We start from the raw sequence: 22,653 nt of genomic DNA on the forward strand, positions 1-22,653 counted from the left end.
CCAGCACATGTAGTACACACCAACACACAGTATCTGTGTCATCCAATGAATCACGGGCTGAAAACACTGACAGTAAGAAGCAGAAACATCAAAGACAGACACAGTAGTGTGATTGCAGAGCATCATCTTTCCTTCTTGCTTCCCCAGCTGAACAGTTTGGACTTTTTCTTTGATTTTTCCTTTTTAATGTCTAAGAGAGAAAGAGAAGAAGTCCACACAAACATAAACCAATGCAAGACGGTACACAGAATAAGAATTAACTCTGAAACTTTGGCATTAACTCTATGAATTCATTAAACTGAAATGGCTAATCTTAAGCCCACGGTCGGGCATTCATTTGCTGAAACATAATGACCTTTCACTTAAGTTCAATAAATCTCCTCAATTTCAGCTCTGCATTCCTGATCATGAATTGCAAATGAAGTCAGATTTAACTCTGTTCTATCACAGGGTCAAACTGGGCGACTGCATTATCCATTTGTCTAACACGAACACTGCCGACAAAGAGGGGGAGAATTTTGTTTGATGCATTTTCCATTAGCAGTTATGAGATCAAATGAGATGAAAACATCACCCAGTTGCACCCTTAAAATTGCATTACGAACACACAAACATGCACACAAACTTGGGAAACCACAATGAGAATTCGATCTACTTCAATTAGAGATGAACATGATGGAAATCCTACATTTCATCATTTGTAAGCCAACAAAGTGTCGTGACACTGAGGTTTTCACATCTAATGAACAGGATGGAAACAGGAGGTGGACAAAGCCACATGTGGAGGTGGTGGAAACACTCACTGAAATTCATCATCATCTTGTTTAGCTCCTTATCCTCCTCTTCCTCCCTGAAAAAATTAAGCAAAATAAAGCATGAACAGATTAGCAACTCTCCATCCTTATGTTTGCATTAGTTTCTCTCTTACGGTGTACCGTGGACAAGCGGTATCTCATTCAAATCATTATTTTAACCATCTGGACTTCAGTAATCATTAATGTAAAGTTGCAACGTGTTCTGTTAACGTCACTGCTCGCTCATTTTGACTTCTTGCTCATTTCTGAGGAAGAACCACTTAAAAAAAAAAAAGAACAGCAAAGTCACAGCCCAAAAATGTAAAAGCAGAGTAAACGCAATAAAAAGTCAGCTTGACTACAGTATTTATAGCCCTTCCCAGTTGAAGAATATCCTCACATGCAGGCTGCCTGCTGGCTTTATTATGAACAGATCAGTCCACTGGTTTAATACTAAATATACAACTGTCAAAGAAATTTACAAAAGTCTTGTAAAAACATGTATCATACTCAACATTTTTTTAAAAGGGAAGCCCAGCAGTGAGATATCCAGTAAATCTGAAAGCTTTTGACTGACTGAGCTGAACAGTGTGAGGATATATTCAGCATCCACTGCTGAATATTTTGAAAATAGTGACAAAATCAACTCCAATCCAAAAGTCATGTAGCAGATGCTTGTTTGTCTGATTGTTACAGATACTGAAATTTTGCTCCTCTCAATGAAAATTGCAACACTTTGATACGACATGATCCCACAAGTAAAAAAAAAAAAAAAAAAAAAAAAAAAAAAAAAAAAAAAGGGGGGGGGGGGGGAATCCTTTTAAATAGTGCTCCACATCTTACACTGATCACCACATATGGATATAATGATTCATAGAATATCACTCCTGTTTTTGGATTGAAAACACACCTGAGTCTGTCCTCGTCCAGGCCTTCAACAATAGCATTTCTATCGTTGACAATCTCCACTAGTTTTGCCATCAGCTGCTCTTCTCGCTTTCTTTCCCAGGCTGATTTTAAATGTTCTAAAAGCACAAAAACCTTTTAGTGTCACATCAAAACTTTGAGTTGCAGATGAATTGAAAGTGTTTCTCTCACCTGGTTTGTCCATCAGCCTCCTGAGCTCCAGCTCAACACTGGGTTGCTGTTCCTCCAGGTCCTGGGTTCTCCCACTACACATAACAGAAAACACACCACCATGAAACATTTATCAAGCCAATCTTTCCTTTACTGCAGTTACAGGGAAAATAGAACCAAAAGATTTCAATTAGGTGTTTTGCCACCTTGCAGGTATGGTCTAATTATAGATGCTGAATCTAGTTAGAATGACTTCATTTACTAACAATTTTACAAACCTCAATACCATTTGTACTATTAGTTAAAATTACATACAATGCGATGATCTACAAATATGCATCAAATGTTTTTTAGAAACTTTGATGAAAACAAAATAAAATGGCTTCTCTAGTGTCGTGGAATTTATCCGATGAGAAATAAAGTTATAAAGTTAATATGACCCCAGCTTCTAATTTATGCATAAAACAGATCATAAAACTTGAGTGTAAGCCTTTATTTACCTTTCTGTTTGTTTTATCAGTGGAAAAAGTCCACTGCATTAGCAATGAGTTTTCTAAGAAGGTGAACTGGGCCAAAACAAAATATTCAATAGTTTTTTTTGTTGATAAAATTTTGCAAACATGCGATCATGAGTGATAGTCCACTAACCCACATGATCACCAATATCTCTAAGACTCGTCAGTGTCCAATTTATAACAGAATAAATGCAAATCTAAGTGTTCTTTGCTTCATTTTGTTTGGTTTGCACAGCCAGTGGGGGAGTGGAGGGACCGTCTCGTTCCTTGCTGTGTGATGGAGGAGGGAGGACACTGGGAACTCAAACTGTCAACCTTCTGGTCACAAGTCTGTTTCACTAAAAGTGGCATCCCCCATCTCTTAGTGTGTGACATCGTGTGTGTGTGTGTGTGTACTCACATGTATACCAGCTCAGACTCCCGACGCATGGCCACCTGCTTGTGCCTGATCAAGTTGAACCACTCAACCATAAGCTCATCCAAGAGTGTGTCATCCTCACCCTCTGACAGAGACACACACACACACACACACACACACACAAAACAAACACAGTTAATTACTGATACACTCCCTCTTCTCAGTCTCCCAGTTAGGTCACATCTTGACCCAACATTATGAGTTCATCTCACCTTCCTCACAGCTGCGCAGCTTCACCTCCAGCTCGACTCCTCTCTGCTCCAACTCATTCAGGTTGTTTTCAATCTCCTGAAGCTCTCTGATGATGTCCTCTTTGGGAATGTAGTCTGGATTTGTCTACAGATGTGACACACATGCAGAAAGAAGAGCAGGTAAAATTATGTGGAAGACGTGAACCAAAACATATTGACAAGAAAGTGACCGACTTTAGAGTTGTTCATGTATAAAATCTTCCCATTCCCATTTATGTACAGACCTAAAACCGACAGCAGTAACAGATTATAATAACGATAAATGAGCACGTTATCAGAAGAAGAAAAAAAAAAAAAAAGGTAAATACACTCAACCAAACTGAACACAATTGAGGATCTTAAAGGGCTCAAATGGAAAAACCTTCATGCTTTTCCAGTGTGGTTGTGGGTTTCAATTGAAACAAATAACATGAAATAAGATAATATGAAAGATGCTGAAAATCTAAAAGAAAAATTTAAGATATAGTAACACTTTATATCTCCTGTTGAATCGACCTCCCTGATTTTACACCATTTTTTATGTATACTGTATACAAACACACAAAGAGGTTCATTTCAGCAATGTATAGTTGTGTCATCAAGCCCTCAAATATCCACTTGTGACGTGGGGCCAAACCTCCGGATGAGCAGTGGAGACATATTAGACGTGTACATAAATCTTCCTGTTGTGGTTTGGCGACTTGTCCAGGGTGCACGCTGCCTCTCGCCTGATGATTGCTGGGATAGTCTCCAGCTTCTACTTCACCCTTCATTGGACTAAGCGGTAATGAAAATGAATGAATGAAGGAACTTAACTCTTCTTTATGTACTAAAAATATGTGTATTACAAGTTTTTTACAGTGTACGATGTTACAGGGTCCATTACACCAAACAGTTAACAGGTATAAACTATTACCTGTTTACTGCACAACAACATCTGTACATGGCTGTATCTATCAGAGTCTTGGTCTGAGATATTTGACAGCTTCAGTGGGCTCTTGGAAAAATCCCCTTTCCAATCTTCTTAGAATTTCCTCAGAGCCCGATGTACCAAAACAGCTAACAGCATGCACAACTCTTGCACTAAGAGGCTTATTGTTAAATTGACACGTCCTCCACCCATCAGTAAGAGAAGGATTCACAGGGTTTTTTAATGCACTGCACAGATTCTCCCTGCTAGGTACTTCAGGACTACTCACAACAACTGGCAACCCTCTGAGGAATGTACTGAAAAGGGTGCGAGGCTGCAGATGCTGTTATTTAAAAAACAAAAACATGTTCTTTACATGGTTTTACTGTTTCTTAACTCTTGTTTGCATATCTGTTTATTTCATTTTTATGTTGTAATAGATGTAAAATATAAACATAAAAAGTGAACAATAATGACATTTGTACATACTACCAACAGTGGAGCAGAAAACTGAAAAAACATTGAAGTTTAGCTGTAGAGGAACTTCAGTTCAGGTTTGATTGAATAGGAAACAGATCATTCAGGTTGTCATCTGCGGAAGCTGTTATTATATTTGTGTTAATGCTGTTATAACATTCAGCACTATGTTTACTTTGTTTATGCTTTTTTGTGTAAGTGGACTGTAGCCCTTTTGCCTCCCCTGCATTATTGCAACTAATAAACAAAGAGGATATTTTTATGTTTGTACATCCACTGTTCATCTATCCACCGATCTGCACTTATCAGTCAAGTTAATACCGTTCATTTTAGGTGCTGCTGCATTAGGCAGCATATTCTGTAACTAAAATTATGTTGTAAAGCAATCATGCAATACTGGGAATCTGTTGGTGGAATGAACAGAAGACATATTAAAGCACACTAAGCAACTTTTTTTTTTTTTTTTTTTTTTTTTTAAATCACTCTAATGTTATTCCTTTAACTCTACAAACCACAAACAACAAAGTGAACAGACTGCAGCCAATTACTGAACATCTTAGAGAGAAATAAACCTGCTTGTCCATTTGTGTGCAAGACTTGTGCAATGTCATTTTCATCTCCGCCAGTTTTTTTGGGGCCATCCACTTTGTGGCTGGCTTCACGCAAAAGCTGCACTGGTAGAGCACAACAAACACACGATGGTCATGATCAATCTACAATCAGTTTGCACACTGGGAAATCATGCTGCCAACGTTACAATGCACTTGTAGCATTTTTCAGAAGTTTTGAGAACCCCCTGGCTCAAATAGTTGCCTGGGCAGCGTGAAAAGTGGTTAAATCAAGCAGCTGAGCCCATTTCCACCTGGTTCAGGTGTGAAAATTGTGGTGAAAATTTTAGGCTGTGGGGGGCGCTATGATGTTAAAAAAAAAGTAACACTGAAGCTAGAACAAGACATAGCACCTGCACAGAAAAAGGCTCACTGTGTGTTGCAAGACGCTGATATAACATTCTGACATTTGCTGTTCTCCATCTTGCTCCAGCTGCTGATGGTACAGTAGCACAATGCTCTGCTGTAAAAGCATTTTGGTGCAAAAGCTGTAAACATGCCAGGACTGTCTGGAGCAGCAACACAACACAGTTGGTCACAGATGCCATTATTGTTGTTGTGTCTGGCTTGTGATCGTCACATTCACGTCATATAGTGCAGTTGTGCGGTTACGCTGTCCTGACAGAACACAGACCATCAATGTTTCAAACCTATCCACCTTGGTACCTGGTTTCAGACATGATCGGTTTCATGGAGGCTAAACCTCAGTTTCATATGGATGAAAGGGCAGATTACTAAAATACTTTTGCGGTTTATTGCAATCGTTGACAGCCCCTCAACTGATAAGTCATCCCCAGGATTTGAACATGTCCCTTTTGTGTAAAAGTTTTAACTTAATTTAATCTGAAGGTGGCCCTGTGATGGACTGGACACCTGTCCAGGGTGTACCTGCCTCTCGCCCAATGATTACTGGGACAGGCTCCAGCCTCCCCGCGGCCTAATCGGACTAAGCAGTTCGGAAAATGAATGAATAATCTGAAGGTGGCAAATCTGATCAGAGAAAAGATTAAGTGAACTGTCTGTAACTTAGCTTGTTACCTTAGAAACCTTTGACTCGGACTTGGTACCATTTGCAGTTTGCTCATTCTGGCCATTCTGAAATCCTGCAAGGAAAGAGATGAAATGAAGAAAGCAAATTTATTAAAAGTTGAGAACAAAAGAAGGGGGTAAAAAAGCTCTGAAAAATTACAAATTGTTATGATACAATCAAATCTCATGTCACTGTAGGATAACATGAACAAGGAAGTAGATGAAAGTGTTGAGCATTCTGCTGTTGTTGTTAGTCCTATCCATCCAATCCAATCCAGTTTATTTATAAAGCACCGTTAAAAACAACAAAGTTGACCAAAGTGCTGTACAGAAGAAACAATAAAACATACATATTTACATCATAATGGGGCATCAGCACATTGTTAATAGTAAAACAACCCTTTAAATTAGTCAAACGCCAAAGAGAAAAAATGAGTCTTCAGACAAGACTTAAAAACAAGAAGCGATTCAGCCTGTCTAATGTACAGGGGCAGCTTATTCCACAACTTGGGACCAATAACAGAAAAAGCTCGGTCACCTCTCAGTTTACGCTTCGTCTTAGGAACCACAAGCAGAAGTTGATCTGTGGACCTCAGAGAGCGTGTAGGGGAATACCTCACCAGCAGGTCTGACAGGTAGCGAGGGGCCAGACCGTTCAGGCATTTAAAAACAAATAAAAGAATCTTAAAATCAATTCTGTAACGGACAGGGAGCCAGTGAAGGGAAGACAAAATTGGTAAAACATGGTCAGACTTTCGAGATCCAGTTAAAAGACGCGCTGCAGCGTTCTGCACCAGCTGCAGCCGTGCGAGAGAGGACTGACTGATCCCACAGTACAGGGCGTTACAATAGTCAAGCCGTGTAGTTACAAAAGCATGGATCAAAATTTCAAAATCATGTCTTGAGAGTGAGGACCTTATTTTTGCAAGCTGTCTCAGGTGGAAAAAACTTGCTTTCACCACAGCACTAATTTGTTTGTCCAATTTAAGTTCCTGATCCATTTTCACACCAAGATTGCAGACAGTAGGCTTAACAAACTGTGACAAGGATCCAAGGTTAACTGAGACAGCATCACCAACACTGCTAGGTCCAAGAAGAAGAACCTCTGTTTTTTTATCATTAAAATGGAAAAAATTTATTGACATCCAAATTTTAATTTCATCAGTGCACTTTAAGAGTTCAGTGGCACTGAAGCTTTCTTGACGTTTGAGGGGAATGTAAATTTGGCTATCATCAGCATAAAGATGAAAAGACACACCAAGCCTTCGGAGAATAGACCCCAGCGGCAACAGATACAATGAAAAAAGGAGCGGACCAAGGATTGATCCTTGCGGCACGCCACAATTCAAGGGGGCCGAGGATGAAGCAAAGTCACCCAATCTCACACAAAAACTCCTATCTGCTAAGTAGGAACGGAACCACTCCAAGGCAGCCCCGTGAATGCCCACTGTGTTCTCAAGTCGGCACAGTAGGATTTCATGATCCACTGTGTCGAACGCAGCGGTCAGATCTAACAAAACCAGTGCAACAGTATGACCAGAGTCAGTATACATCAAAATGTCATTAAAGACTTTAAGTAGAGCAGACTCTGTGCTGTGCAAATTTTTAAAACCAGACTGAAAAACTTCAGGGATCTCATGTGCATCCAGAAATGCCTTCAATTGACAAAATACAATTTTCTCTAGTATTTTGGACAGGAATGGAAGCTTAGAAATTGGACGAAAGTTTGAAGGATCATTGTTATCAAGGCCAGACTTTTTTATTAATGGCTGAACAACAGCGTGCTTAAAGCATTTTGGCACCACTCCTTTTACCAAGCTTCCATTCACAAGATGTACAACAAAGGGTGCTATGGTTGGAAACACCTCTTTAAAGAGGCGCGGAGGAATGGAATCATCAGGTGAGCCCGCAGGCTTCATTCCACTAACAACCTTCTCCAAAGTAGAGAGAGTCACAGGCTCCAACTGAGAGAATAAGGCAGTGCATGTGACAGAGTCAGACAGACAGACAGATTGAGGGGAAATAAGAGCCCTTGTGGTTACAACCTTATTCACAAAAAAGTTCAAAAAGTTCTCACACACTTTATGTGAGGCTTCAAGGCTGTCAGATTGGGGGACATTAAGAGAAGCATTCACCAAATTAAAGAGAGCACGTGGGTTGTGCCTGTTAGCAGTAACCATATCAGAAAAATATTTTGACTTGGCTAATTTTACACATTTCTGATATCTGTGCAGACTGGCCTTTAACATTTGAAAAGAAATTTGCAACTTATCCTTTTTCCACCTGCGCTCAGCTCTCCTGCACTCACGTCTCGCAGCGCGAGTGGACTCATTTAACCAAGGCTCAGATTTAGGCTTTGCCCGCCTAGCTTTTAGCGGAGCCACACTGTCCAAAATAGACACACAGAGCGAATCAAGACGAATTGCAAACTCATCAACGTCACAATCAGAGCTCAAAAAATCACTAGATAAAATGGACTGGTTAAAGGCAGCGGAGAACTGAGCCGCAGTGGACGAGTTAACGACACGACAGAGGCGCGCAGGAGCGCACGGTTTATCTGCGTTACACAGGAAAGGCACATTAAATAAAATCGGCATATGATCTGAAAACACAGCATCACAAACTTCCAGGTCACATATTGAAAGGGCGTACGACAATACAATATCTAATGTGTGTCCGTGTTCCTGCGTAGGTCCGGAGACAGACTGCACAAGGTTAAAAGTCTCGATAAGGTCCAAAAAGTCTTTCGCCATAGGCTTATCAGTGCAGCACACATGAATATTAAAGTCACCAGCAATCAGTATGCGGTCATATTTGGGCAATATCTCTGCTAAGAAGCGTGAAAAATCACTGATAAAGTCTTTATTGTACTTGGGTGGCCTGTAAACAACAGCGCACAACACAGGAGGATCAGCGGCCAGAACAAACGCATAGTGAAACACACTGACAACACACATGATGACGTCCTCACCTTTGGACGCTGGTGGGGTCACAGAAAAACTTGGCCTGGGAAAATTATTAGAAGATGATGAAGCCCCGACAGAAAACACTCCTGTTTCTCCAGCTCCAACAGATAATAGTTTAGGGGAAGACTGTGGGGGGCCTGCAGGTCTGTGAACAGAAAACAACACAGGCAAAGGGACAGAAAGAGTTTAACAATTTATCTGCTTCTACAAGTCATTCCTTCTATGTCTTGCTGCAGCTCAGCTTGCATCACAGCTTTGATTCATGTGCGCGAGAGTAAAGGTCACATGGGAAGAGGAACTCTGAGCACTGAGCATATGTTGCACCACAGAGAACTCTGCTCAGACCTGACACCATTTGGGGCTCACATGCATGTGGCGGAAGAGGAGAGCCCGAGAGCTCCGACTACAAGTGATGGTTGAGCCATTTGGAGGAGCAGCAGGTACGGGCTTCCTGTGGGAGGAATGTTTGGAGAGACGGATGGAAGATGGGAGCACAGGATGGATGGATGGATGGACAGGACATCAGGAGGGGGAAAAAAAGCCCCAACAGATCATGCTCTATGATGTCAATATGCTGAACACACCTACACACACACCCTGCTGTTATGACAATCACTAAACCCAGAACCAAAAAGAGGAAATAATAATAAAAAATAAAAAAATAAAAAAAACTACTCAGAAACATGAAAAATTGTGACAGCACAAACAAAATAAGTCAGTAAAACAAGTCTTACTTATTTTCTTTGGAGACAGGTTTGAGCTTTGACCTCCAGTCTGCCGGAGACTCATTTTCTGACACTGAAGGGAAAAAAAAAAAAAGGGGGGGGGGGGGGTCATGTTTGTTTCCTCCTTGGTTCATTTCCTTCACCACACCTGTGATCCTTTTAAATTTAATTTTAAATCTGTTATGATAAAAACATATATCACACTCACTAACAATTTGGCTTGTTCTAGTTTTAAAGGTCGATTAACTTAAGGCTGTACCTTTATATGAAATAAATTGAAAAAACAAATATAAAGGAAACAAAGTTAAAATAGCCTCTCAGTCTTCAAGGACCTCAGGGAATTTAACTAGTCATATTATCAAAATAAATTTTCATCCTATAAGCTGGACCAAGTGGTCAATTTTCTAGTGACTTTGTGAAATAATTTCTAAATTATTTGAATTTCTTAAAAATACGCAGTGAGGAGTGAAGTTTGTTTTTTCTTTTTAGACAAGTGTAACAATTTCCTTTATATCATTATACAATAAACCATCAGATAGTGGTGGAAGGGTCTTATTGAGAAGTAGGAAAGTGACTCGTTACAGCCAAGCCAATGAAGATAAGCAACCTGTTTTCTTGAGTTATTTCTGGCAAAAGTCATTTATAAGACATGTTCTTGGAGTTGAAGTTCATAAATATAATTGACGTGATTTAATCTGTAACAACTCAAACTATTGCCCATCTTAAAAAACATACACTTTTATGTATGTATGTATGTAAAAAATAAAAAAAACATGATGCCACACAGAATTTCTGTGTTTTTTGTGAACATTACATTCCAACACTGTGGCTGTTTCACATATCAGATATGTTTTTACTAAGTGTGATTACAGCCACATGAAATGATAGGATCACAAGAGAAGAGGGGGAGTAAATTCCTCAGGGAAACATCATAACATTGATGCGTACTACAGCAGATGACTCCGTACCGGAAGTGTTGGGTGATGTTCTGCTGGGCTTTAAGCCTCCTCTGTCTGGAGTCTTGTCTGTGAGTCCGCTCCTGCCAGCTGGACTTTGAGGAGAGTTCTTGGGCTCCGGAAGCAGAAGATCAGCGAGGATTGCTGGGTCCGCTTTCAGTTTAACCCTCCCTCTGCCACCCTCGGTCTCCCTGTTAGGTGTCTCTACTTGAGGCTGAGGCCTGAGCGGACACGATAACTGATTACAAACCATTCTTCACCAGCAGGGGTCAGGCTTTTGTGTTTGGAGTTGATGACTTACTTGTCAGTTTTTTTGAGAGCGACAGTCATCCATGACGGCTTACTGTTGTTGTTCTCCTCAGTCAGTTTCTTGGAGATGAAAGCTGCTGCTGTTGCCTTACTCTTCTCGTGGTCTTCCCGATTCAAGCGAGCCAGGCCACCCACAACAGTTGTTTTATCAGGATCTTTAACATTTACAACCATAGTCACAGGCTGGCCTGTCTTGGCTTCTTGTGCCTTACCACCCACATTCTGTCCCTTATTTATGTCTACACTGATGGTTGTTGTCCTTCTCTCTTCATGGTTGGTGGTGTTGTCTGACTGCAAGAACTTAAGCTTGGACTCTCTTGTCTTAGCTGCTGTATCTGAAGCCCGAGGGGCAGCAATTGGTCTAGCACTGACGGGGGCAGTCGTAGCATCACCAGAGGGAGTGAGTTTTGAGACCCTAGCTGTTGGACTGGGTCTCTCCATTAGCCAAGTTGGTCCCAGTCTGGACGGTGTGTGAGCTGCAGTAACTGTGCTGACTTTACTGGAGTCAGATTGTGGAGAGTATTTGGAGACATGAGCGTTGGTGGGTAAATCGTGAAGCGGTGAGCTTTTGTTTGTTGATAGCAGCCTAAAATACAGAGAGAATAACAAGGTTACAAAGTAAGGAAATTCTGTCTTAACTTAATTACTGCTCTGCAACAAAAATGTTGGATTTGACTTTCTATTTGATTTTCTGCTCATATAAACAGATAATTGTCATAGAAATTTCCCACAACTGGGGGTGGGGGGTGTATTCTTGCTATTGGCTGTTCATGAAATAATTTAAGATAACAAACTAATTTGAACCATTTCCTGTTCATAATATTTGAAAAAGTCACAATTTGACATCTGAGAAACTGATTTGCCACAACTCAACAACTATGGAGTTTCTTGTCACTTGATGAAATATGATGAAACATGAGAATTAGCCCGTTGTTTCGCCTTTCAGAACAAAAAAGTTTTGAAAAGAAATGAAACCTGTGCATGCATGTCGAACTGTCCCTAGTAAGTAGAAGCAAATATTTGTTACTTTTCTACACTTATCTACCAACAGTGATAACCAGTAACTTTGAACATTTTGCACATATCACTTTGAATAAGTTACAGCTCTTCAAACTGAAGAGTAAATTTATCTACACTGTGATGATCATATAAAATATTTTTCATTATTTTCTGAATCTGAACTAAATCCACAATTGGTAATTTCATGGAGGAATAAAACCAGCATAGTCATTGAAAATTAAACTGAAATGTTGTTAGAGTTGGATGTGTTAAACGAGGCTTATTTCATTCAACTTCACTACTAATATTTCATTCAAATATTTATGTACACAATTATGACATAACTATTTGAACTATATATTTTTTAAAAAATGAATGTTTAATACTAATAAAAACAGGAATTGGTTGTAAACTAGATGATTTTTTAATCAGAAATATAAGTTTTTCTGAAGGAACAGGACTCTACCACATTCATAAGTAAATTAACTATAATGTAAAGTCCTCTTCAGTTTGCTTGAAATAATATTTTTAATTTTAACTTAAAAACAAAATTATAAAATCAAAAATTTGCTATCATTTTCTCCTACAGTTTATTTCACAGCCACCTTTGTTCAGTTTTCAAAGCCAGTTCCTTCAGTGTTGTGATGAGAGAACTTGACCGAGCCACTTCCCTACCGTGCACAGTGTCTGTGATACAGCTTCCCTTCCACTAGATGTCGCTGCACCAGATGAACATGTTTGTCACAGGACACACATTTGTTACTCAGGGTGCCAGTCTGATGAGATTTCTCAACATGATCATCCTAAAACGGAGATAAAGGAAATAAAAAACCAAAGTGAAACTTATTCTTAAAAAGATGCTTCTCGGTCCATGTTCTACCAGCAGTTTGTTCATCTGTAGGTACAGATAAAGTAGCATTTATGCTCATAAAGAAATTTCCTAAATCAACCCATTTTCACACAGAGCTAACTAACACCGGTCCAATGTTCACCTGTGTTGAACTTCTGACTTGCTTTGGTGAAGGAGCAGGCCTGGTGATGTTGGTGGAAGGTGGAGGGGTGTTCTCTCTGGCAGGTTTAGCAGCAGGAAACATCTTCGACACCACAGGCAGGTTCTTCTTCCCAGATGGCTCATCGGTGGGGCCCTCGGCCGGACGCTTTATACCAGCCATACCACCGACTGAACAAACAGATAACGCCGATGAGGCGAGGGGAGACAAACAAACTCAACGATACAGTGTTAATACTTACTAGGGGAGCGTCCATGAAAGTAGTTGTAATACTGTGAGACGTAAGTCAGAATACTGAGGCGATCAGGAACCTTAAGAGCCACCATGTCCTCTGCATCCAGCAGTGCTGGAATTCCCAGCTCATCCTCTGCAACCTTAAATGCCTGCAAATTGTAATCAGCTTCAGAAAACAAAATACAAGACGCCCAGCTTGTTTTTTTTAATCCAAACTAACCAAGAGGAGGAATACATCAGTTGACAGAATACTTACAAATGTTTACACATTTTTATAACACACTGAGGCCACATTTTTTAATAAGGGATGTCACCAAACTGTACTATGTCTTGACATCTTCAAGCCTTGGTCGCCACATATAAAAAATAAAATAAGAAATTATATGTCAGGAGCGTCCGTTATGTCCTTGGGGGCCACCGTCCTGCAGGTTTTCAATTTATCCCTGTTCCAGCACACTTCCATTAATGGATGCTGCGGCCAATGAAGTTGTGCTAAATGATTTGAGGCAGGTGTGTTGGAGCAGTGGTACATTGAAAATCTGTAGGATTGTGGCCCTTGAGGACCAGAGCTGGACACCCCTGTTATATGTATTAAATTTGGGTAAAATCCTGTTTGGTCTAGTGTTGGTGAAGTATAATATTAGTAAGTAGAAAAACAGGAATTCCAAACTGTGTGTATATTCACCAGTTCTATGGAAGAAAGAGTTGGAAGGCAAAAGACAAAAACACAGACACATACAGAAGCAGAGGTGGGCCAAGAAGCACCAGTCTCAACTTGTTCAGTTAGCCGATTGTTTATTTTGATGTGCTCTACAAATTCTGAACAATGTCTTGTTTGACCAGCAAAGCTGTTGCTCAAGATTACTTTTGGCTGAATTCAAGGTGAATGTATTTAACGGTAATTTTTCTCTTTTCCTACACTTGTACTTTCCTGTGAACTTTCCTGTCAGGGGTTTTTTTTTCTTTATCAGGACTCAGAGTCCAACCAGCTCCAGGCAAAAGTGAAAGTAGAGAAAGCATCAAAGCAGCATGAATGAGAGTACCCACATGGAAACACTCTGCGTTTGGCAATCAACTGTGAATGTGATCCTACATAATATGGTCCTGATGAAATATCCAAAGGCAATAGACATGTAAAAGCAACTTTTGACAGCAAAGTACACCAATAGTTTAATAATTTTTTCCGAGTCCTTTTACTCTGATGATATTTCTTCAAAACACAACTTCAGTTTCAGATGATTTACAGGTTTACAAACCTGTAAATCAAACTTCAGATTTTTACCTAATTTCCATTAAAAAGATTTTTCTCTCATTGTCACATTTCTATTTTGGGTGGATAAAATAACACAATCACCTCTCAGTGTAATATTTTACAGTTTAAAAGGCACAGATTTAAATATGCAAGGATCAGCTTGAACGTGGAGTTGCATAAAAAAGTATTTGTTTTTACTTTGTGCACAATTTTCAGGAAGAAAGAAATGGACTGAAAAATATGAAGACATTAAGTGTTTAAGAAACCACACATTTACAGCCAGTAGAGAAATGCTGTTTTGTTTTGGCAGAGATACTGAAAGCGAACAAATCAGAGTTGGAGAAAACTGATAGACATTTCTGCAGTACTTTAAAGGATAAAGTTGCAACCTTAGGTTGCTAAACATACTGGTGTAGATTAGATCGAATGTTGTTTATTATTAATAAACAGCCTTATTATTAATGTTCATGGCACAGTCTATATCCCAACTCTAAAACAATTTAATAAACCTGGAATATCCTTCAAAACTAATTCCTTTTTATTGTATGTAGGAAGTGATAAAAAGGTTTGACTCATCAAAAACTGATTTGAAGAAATAGCCTGCACTGCACAAACAGACAGACACACAACACATCTTCAAAAACAATAAAAACACACACTCTGCTTCCTACAGAAGGAGAAAGCAGCAAGTGGGGAAGAGGTCAAAGTTGCAATTATTCAGACAATGAGGGTTGTGAGTTGTTTTAAACAGTCCTGGAGATGTTATACAACTGATGTACTGTGGAATCTCGTACTCAGCACATAAACAGCAGATCTTTATCCATAGCAGTTCCTACAGTGTTAATGGCAGAAGTTCATTTGTTACAGATCTGGCTGAATGATCAGATCTGATGGTCCCCAAAACAGCTAATGCTGGAGACTGGCATCTATTTAGCCGTTGACAATTTAGTCCCAAGATTCGGTAAAAAGTTGTAAAATAAAAATAAAATTAAATAGTATTTATATTTTAAAACCTACCTCACTATCTATAAAAATCACAAAATAATAAAGAATCTTGATTTGATCAAGGGAACTAGCCTGGACATGTACCAGAAATCCAAAGCTGTCAGAGCCCAAAAAAACAAAAAACAAAGCAAAATATTCAGAGAAAGAAATGCAGAACTTGAACATGTCCTACCAGCTTATTGTTCTCATACACAGCATCTTTCTTCAGGGAATCAAAATTTCTGCAACAGAAAAGAGAGAACATGAGTAAAACAACATGTGATCCAATTTTTTTTTTCCCCTGCTGTCATTTGTTTATAATCTGTGAAGAGTGAACATGTGTTGTTTAGTCACTCATAGCTTTCTTATTTCAACATGGGATTACAATGAGACAGATCATCTTCGTGACTGCTGTGTCACAGATCCCAAGCTCTAAAACTGAAAGCAACCCGAAGCTCTGCATTAATCACAGGTTCTATACTGAGAAACTGGAGCAAAGACTTTAACCAATGTTTACGGTTTCAGTGGATGTAAAATTAAATGTGCCACCACGCTGGTCTGGTCGAGGGCAAAACTTGGAATGAAGAAAAGCAGAACAGTTTCATGTCTACTTGAAATGATAGTTGTGGGTCTATATTTACCTCATTGGAATGAAACTAAAAGTCTGAGGGGGGAGAATAAAAATTATCAAGGCTCATTTGGTGACAATAATTTAAGAATGTAATAAATCTGACATAAAAAAAAAATAAATAAGATCTGTCTGTTAATTAAAATACAAATTATGTGTGTGAAATATTATGACCCATTGTTCTCAGGAAGTTTATCTTTTATCAAGAAAGTCCTTGGATTCAACAGCTGAGGTTTTTCATTTCGTTTCTTGGAAGAATCAACCAAGATAAACAGTAGATTTTCCTCCAGCTCTTGACTGATAACGACGCCAGACATGTAAACACAAAGCTGGGATTACATTTATAGGCCAAACGAATACACTCAGAAGCCTCTGCATTAGCTATGCTTCTTCAACTGCTTCAAAAGCTAATTAGCCAATAACATACGAGCATATTCAGGCATGTACACGTGGTCAAGACAACTTGGTTAAATGCAAGTTGAGAATCAAAATGAGGAAGGACTGAAGTGACTTTGAATGTGGTGCCATTTAGGCTAGTTATTGTATTTCAGAAACTGCAGATCTACTGGGATTTTCCTACACAAACATATCTAGGGTTTAAACAGGATGGTCAAAAAAAGAGAAAATATCTGGTAAGCCACAGTTGTCTGGATAAAATAACCATTTGATGCTAGAATAAGCATGGGGAGACTGGTTGGAGATGCTAGAAAGGCCACAATAACTCAGCTACACAGAATTTGGCGTCAACAACTAGGGCTGGACAATATGACGATATATATCGTTTGGACTATAGAAAATGTCTATCGTTTCATGTGGAGCTATTTTTTTACGCCATGATAAGGTGCTTTACTGCAAGTATTTTAGGTCAAAACCCGCTTTATGACATGTACGCTGCAATATAAACCAAAACTGATGAGCTTGCTCATAAAAGAAGGGAAATTTCTGAGGCGTTGATGCGGTTTGGATATAAAAAGACTGACATGGAGAACAGACTAGCTCACAGTCCCGACAACGGACTTCGACACAATTAACTCATTTTATCACCTGCACAAGAATCAGGATTAAGAATTCAGAATAAAGAATAGAGTCAACGAGCAAAAGCCGCGTCAAGTGATGGCGAAAGTACTCATAATAAACTCCAGACGCTGCAACAGGCATTTACCAGTGAAACATCATACAACCATAGTTCCCGCAGATGGAAGGAGATCACTGCTGCCGTTGCCAAGCATGTCTGACAAATAACTGATGACTGACACAAAATGACACAATTTTATAAGGTTTTGTATATTGTTATGGGGATATAAAATGAGTTATATTAGTATATGAGATTTTGGTCATATCACCCAGCTCTATTAACAACATGAAAGCATACATTCAGTTTTGTGTTAATGCTTCAGGCTAGAGGTAGTGTAATGGTGTGGGGAATATTTTCATGGCACACTTTGGACCCCTTAGGACCAACTGAGCATGGCTGAAACGCCACAGCCTACGTGAGTATTGCTGCTGATCATGTCCACCCCTTTATGACCAGTGTGCCATCTTCTGATGGCTACTTCCAGCAGGATAATGCACCGCATGTCACAAAGCTCAGGTCATTTTATGTTGATGTCTTGAACATGATAAAGAGTTTGCTTTACCCCAACGACCTGCTTTAGGAAGTATTGGAAAGAGAGACACTCACAGATGAGCAGCCAATACATCTGCAGCAGCTTTGTGATGCTATCTATCTACCAAAATCTCTAAAGAACATTTCCATCACTTTATCAAATCTATGCCACTAAAACTTACTACAGTTGTGAAGGAAAAGTGGGTCCAACCCACTACCAGGAAGGTGAATGTGAGTGTAATTTTATAACATGGTAAATACAAATAATTTAATCAACAACAGAGAGAAATATTCACACAAGCTCTTAACTGGATTTATTTTTTAAAGTCAGATTTATTAAACTGATTTGCACTAAAATATTGCTAATCTTTTAACTAAGGTTAAAACACCGTTTTAATATTTTCTCTAAAAACTGGAGACAGTTTCAGTGAATCTGAAACCAATTCATTCTAATCAAAGGACTACTAATTAAACATGCTAGCTTAAGAGCTGTTCAGTCATGTTTGAATAATATTCTTACTACTGTACTCAAAATATCCTAATGAATGACATGAGAATGACCATGATGGCAATTATTTTCCATACACACGTTTTTTGTAGATAAGTCATTTTAACTCTTTTTCAAAATAAATAATAATGAACTCTTCAGTCTGAATGTGTCAACAGCATGAGTTGACAAAGATAAGATGACAACATCTAATATAGTTCTGAAGAGTGACCAACATGAGAGGAAAAGCATCTGAGAGACAAAGGCAACAAACAATAAACCACGGGTCAGAAACTTTATCAATAACTTTAAAATGAAAAATATGCAGCGCCAGAACCAGAGATGAAGACATCTTTTATTGTTCTGTCTTCACGCCAGAAGGTGAACAATCTGACATCATCCACCAGGCCTCAAGCAAAACCAGGTCCTCTTCAGACCAAGCCAGGAGATCCAGTCATAAATCCACTGTGCCAAACACAAGTGCGTACACAATCAGGACATTATGAGGATGCTTTCAGATCCAGTTACACCAGACACGTTCAGAAATTGTCCAGGACACCTCCTTTCACATTCATTTAGCAGTGTGTACTGACCTGAAATGACTCCCCACACACACACCACTGATTCCTTGCAATCAGGAATAAGACAAGAAATGACAGAGTATCCAGGAGAATCTTATTATTAGAGCAAAGAGAGCTACATCTGACAGGACAACGTTGTTAGCCACTGATAAGATATTGTTATCAAGCTGAGCATGCATAGAAGAAAACATAGTGAATAAACACAAAAACATGTCTTCGCAGAGTCAGATGTTAAAGACATTGTAGTTGATGCAGTGGAAGAGAGCTGCAGATACTTCAATTTCTACATTCAGACTAAACTTTCTAAATGAGAGGGAAGAACTAAAGTAATGAGTGAGTGCTTTGACACAAGAAGGAGTCTGGACAACACAGAAAGTAGTTCAACTGGTCACCAATGTAAAGGTCCAGCATGTTTTTCTGGCGTCACGCTTGGTTTTTGGCTTTGCCCTGCAGCCAAAGAACCAAAGGTTAAGTGGACGTAAAACAGCTTTGTGGTGGAAGCAAAATGAATGTATAAATAACAACATTAACCAAATGATTTACACATCTTCAATTTTTCAACCATTCTTCTTCTTTTCAGATCAGATTACTCTCAACCAGTCAGTATTGGCCTATTGCACAGTATCCTTGTTTCAACACACACTACTAGTTCTTTGGAAAAATACACAAAAGTCCATCTCCAAAGCCTCTGTGGTGATTAAATTCCCATAATCCTTCACTCTGCATGGGCTCATAGCCACACCAACTTTAAACTGCTCTCAACTTGCCACAAGATCTAGAAGGTGCAGCAGGGAGACAGTATGAGGTAAAACAAGATGTCAACAAGCCTGCAGAGATGTTGGGAATGAAAAATCCAAGGGAAGGGAAAAAAAAAGAGCTTTTTTTTTTTAAAGTTTCATATGCCGACTATCACTCGGTTTTTGTGAGTGCTGAGACATTAAATAACCTCAGCGGGTCTTTCTGGCAAAAGGTTGAAGTGTCTGTTAAGTCTCACTTTCCTGTCCTCGCCTCCCCAACTGGTCGAGGCAGATGTCTGCCTTCCCTGAGCCGGGCTCTGCCACAGGTTGTTCCTCCTTGTTCAAATGGAGTTTTGTCATTTCCACTGTCACCTCATGCATGCTCGAGATGGGTGATTTGATCAAGATTCAGTGTAACCTGTATGCTTTGTTTTCATAGCTAGGTTATTCATCATGAATTCATGTGTCTGTAAAACGGCCTGAGATGACATTGCTGTTAGGTGGTGCTATACAAATTGTGTTTAATTGAATTCAACAAACTCTATTCTTGGATTTTTTTTTTTTTAATTTAATTTTTTTTTTTTTGCCATTTGGTAAGATTCCACAAATTTGTTTGCTTATCAAGAATCTTTCCAGACATTTTTGTTCCCATACCTCCACATCTGATGTTCTTAACACTCAAGTTTTAATTCTCGTTCTTATCTGCACACACACACACACACACACACACACACACACACACACATATCTAGTCATGTGAATCAGGTGTGGTGTTTAGAAAAATTAAAATCCAGTTTACATGAACAGGTAGGGTGTGCTATCTTTAACTTCCCCTAAAGTAAGCAGCCATCTCTCTAGACCTCTGAGGGTCCCTTTATTTGGTTCCTGAACTCTTTCCTCGGTTTACTGCTTATTCATTCAGCCCAAGTTTACACTGTCAATAAAAAAAAACTGCTTTAATCTAGCGTACAGCTGAAACTGAAACCAGTGGCCATGTTCAAACTCCAACCAACACAAAATTCATCCTACATAAAAGCGCAGCTGTTGAACACAAACAGCTTCACTTAGTTCCTGCTTCGCCGTCCAGCGGTACTTACATGAGGTCGGGTCTGTGTTTGTGGATGAGGGCACAGAAAGCCAACCCGTCCCTGAAGGACGTGGTCATGTTGGTGATGGATACATCCCGGTACCCCTCACACTGGAGCCGGCACCACTGCTGCAGGGCTTTGACGGCCGACATCCCGGAGCTCATACCCGCAGCGATCCGCGTGAACGCAGAAGTCCAGCTGAAGAGCTCGCGGAGCTTCCACCCTTCTCCTCTTCCTCCTCCTCCTCCTCCTCCTCCCTCCCACAGCAGCAACTTCTGAAACTTTCCACAGCACCTCACGTCGGGGAAATAATAGACTGACTAACAGTTCGTTTGTGGGAATCACCTTCTTTTCCTATCTTCTGAGAATACAAGTAACTTGGCGAGACGTAACACCTGTCAAAGGTCGACAGTCACGCCTCGTGGGTGGAGCTGTGCTCATCCCCAGCAGGGCTTTCACTCTGTCATTTTGCCACGACTGTGTGCATCGGAAACCACGTGTTCACATTGAAAAGATTTGAATGAGCTCAACTCAAAAGAGATGAGAAAATCAGCCTAGAAGTGTTTCACCTAAAGCACAAGAAAAAGAAAGAAATTGATACTATTTTCTTGTAAAGAACCCACATTCCTCCCCCTGCTCATAAAACACCCACAAATGTGCAACTATTTTAGTTTAACACTGTGTAAAGATGACATAAATGTGTAGAGATGCTTAAAGGGGAAAAAAAAAAAAAAAAAAACATCAAACTGGAGTGGCCTCGTTGAGTCAGCTTGTCAGGTCCTGTTTTTCTGGGTGTGTTGGAGCTGGTGGTTACCTGATCCTTGCACACCTGCCCTGTAAGGAGCAGGGTAACAAGGAGGAGACAGCTTTGTTTTGGAGATTCAAACATGTTACTACATATAAGTTTCAGCCACTTCCCCATTGGCTTGAGGTTTCATATTTTATTTGTTGTGGTGTTAAGTGTATTTTGATTTAACATGCCACTGCAATGAGGGGGAAAAAAAGTTGCTCACCACAATGAAGTCAATTATATAACAAAGCATCTGTTATACAGACAACGTCATTATTTGTTGTTCCTATTGTTAAACATATTGTGACAGTTTTACCATCGTTTATTCTTTGAACTTCATAACAATTTTAAATAAACTTGATAAATGTTTCAAAAACCTTTTGGTGACACAAGACAACTCTGTAATTCTGAGTTATGGGCTACTTCGTTTTGTTCTCGTGCCACCAAACCATTCTGAGGATCCAGGGAATGGGGTTTGGGGGGGGGGGGGGGGGGGGGTTGGGGGGGGCATCTGCCTGTGTGCCATGGCCAGTTCCAGAAATGATGTTCAAGTAACTCTTGAGTCGAAGAATAACCTCTTACTTTATCAATAAGCAAGTATAAATGTTTAGGGCAAAACATCGGACTTAAATGCAGAATAACAAGTAAAACATTCAAGTTATTCCATTGTGATAATTCATACCTTAAAATGTTGACTTTTAAGGTCATTTTTTTTAAATGAATACTAAATAACATGCAGCAAAGTGAACCCAGGTTTATCAGCATGCCGTGACATAAGTTGATGCATCAGACTTCAGACGGCACCAGAGGGACAGTGTTTCTCATGCTGGTGTTTAATTTAGCACAATTCACAAATGTAAATTTATTCTAATTGGTTTTTTTTTTACTAGTAAACTGTGTAAGAATGATATATGTTGTACTTTATTTTACAAGTGTCTTGTACCTCAGCACAGTCAGCTGAATTGCCCCAGGTTAGCTGAAGATCTCTAACCAATATTTCTCATAACAAATTATTAATTCAATAACTGGATAGCAGGAAAGAAACCTCTCTGTTGAAAACACAGCTCTTACTGGAGAAGGAAGATTACTGGTCTTGTCCAGTCAGTTACTCACATGATAAATCATCATCTTCCTCTCCAAGGCTGGGCCATACTAGTTAGTTCTATATTTAAACTGGTTGACTAAATATTATCTGTCACACTGGAATGTTTCCTTCCTGACAGATGAAGATGATTTGGTTGAG

At 39.5% G+C, this 22,653-nt stretch overlaps 1 protein-coding gene across 1 annotated transcript; it reads right to left on the bottom strand.

Annotated features, from left to right (window-relative positions):
* Positions 1-122: 122 nt before the first annotated feature.
* On the bottom strand, positions 123-20,772 carry micall2b (mical-like 2b; the record flags this gene model as incomplete). The annotated part of the gene is made up of 16 exons (XM_079263297.1): positions 123-190; positions 804-850; positions 1,705-1,819; positions 1,893-1,966; positions 2,787-2,889; positions 3,017-3,140; positions 6,068-6,132; positions 9,030-9,169; positions 9,391-9,475; positions 10,718-10,926; positions 11,007-11,600; positions 12,689-12,816; positions 13,006-13,193; positions 13,265-13,406; positions 15,687-15,735; positions 20,630-20,772. The coding sequence occupies 16 exons, from the start codon at positions 20,770-20,772 to the stop codon at positions 123-125; spliced, it is 2,274 nt and encodes a 757-aa protein (XP_079119423.1).
* Between the last annotated feature and the right edge of the window lie 1,881 nt (positions 20,773-22,653).

This window comes from Telmatherina bonti (assembly GCF_933228915.1).
Source record: "Telmatherina bonti genome assembly, chromosome: 3".
NCBI classification, from domain to species: Eukaryota; Metazoa; Chordata; class Actinopteri; order Atheriniformes; family Telmatherinidae; genus Telmatherina; species Telmatherina bonti.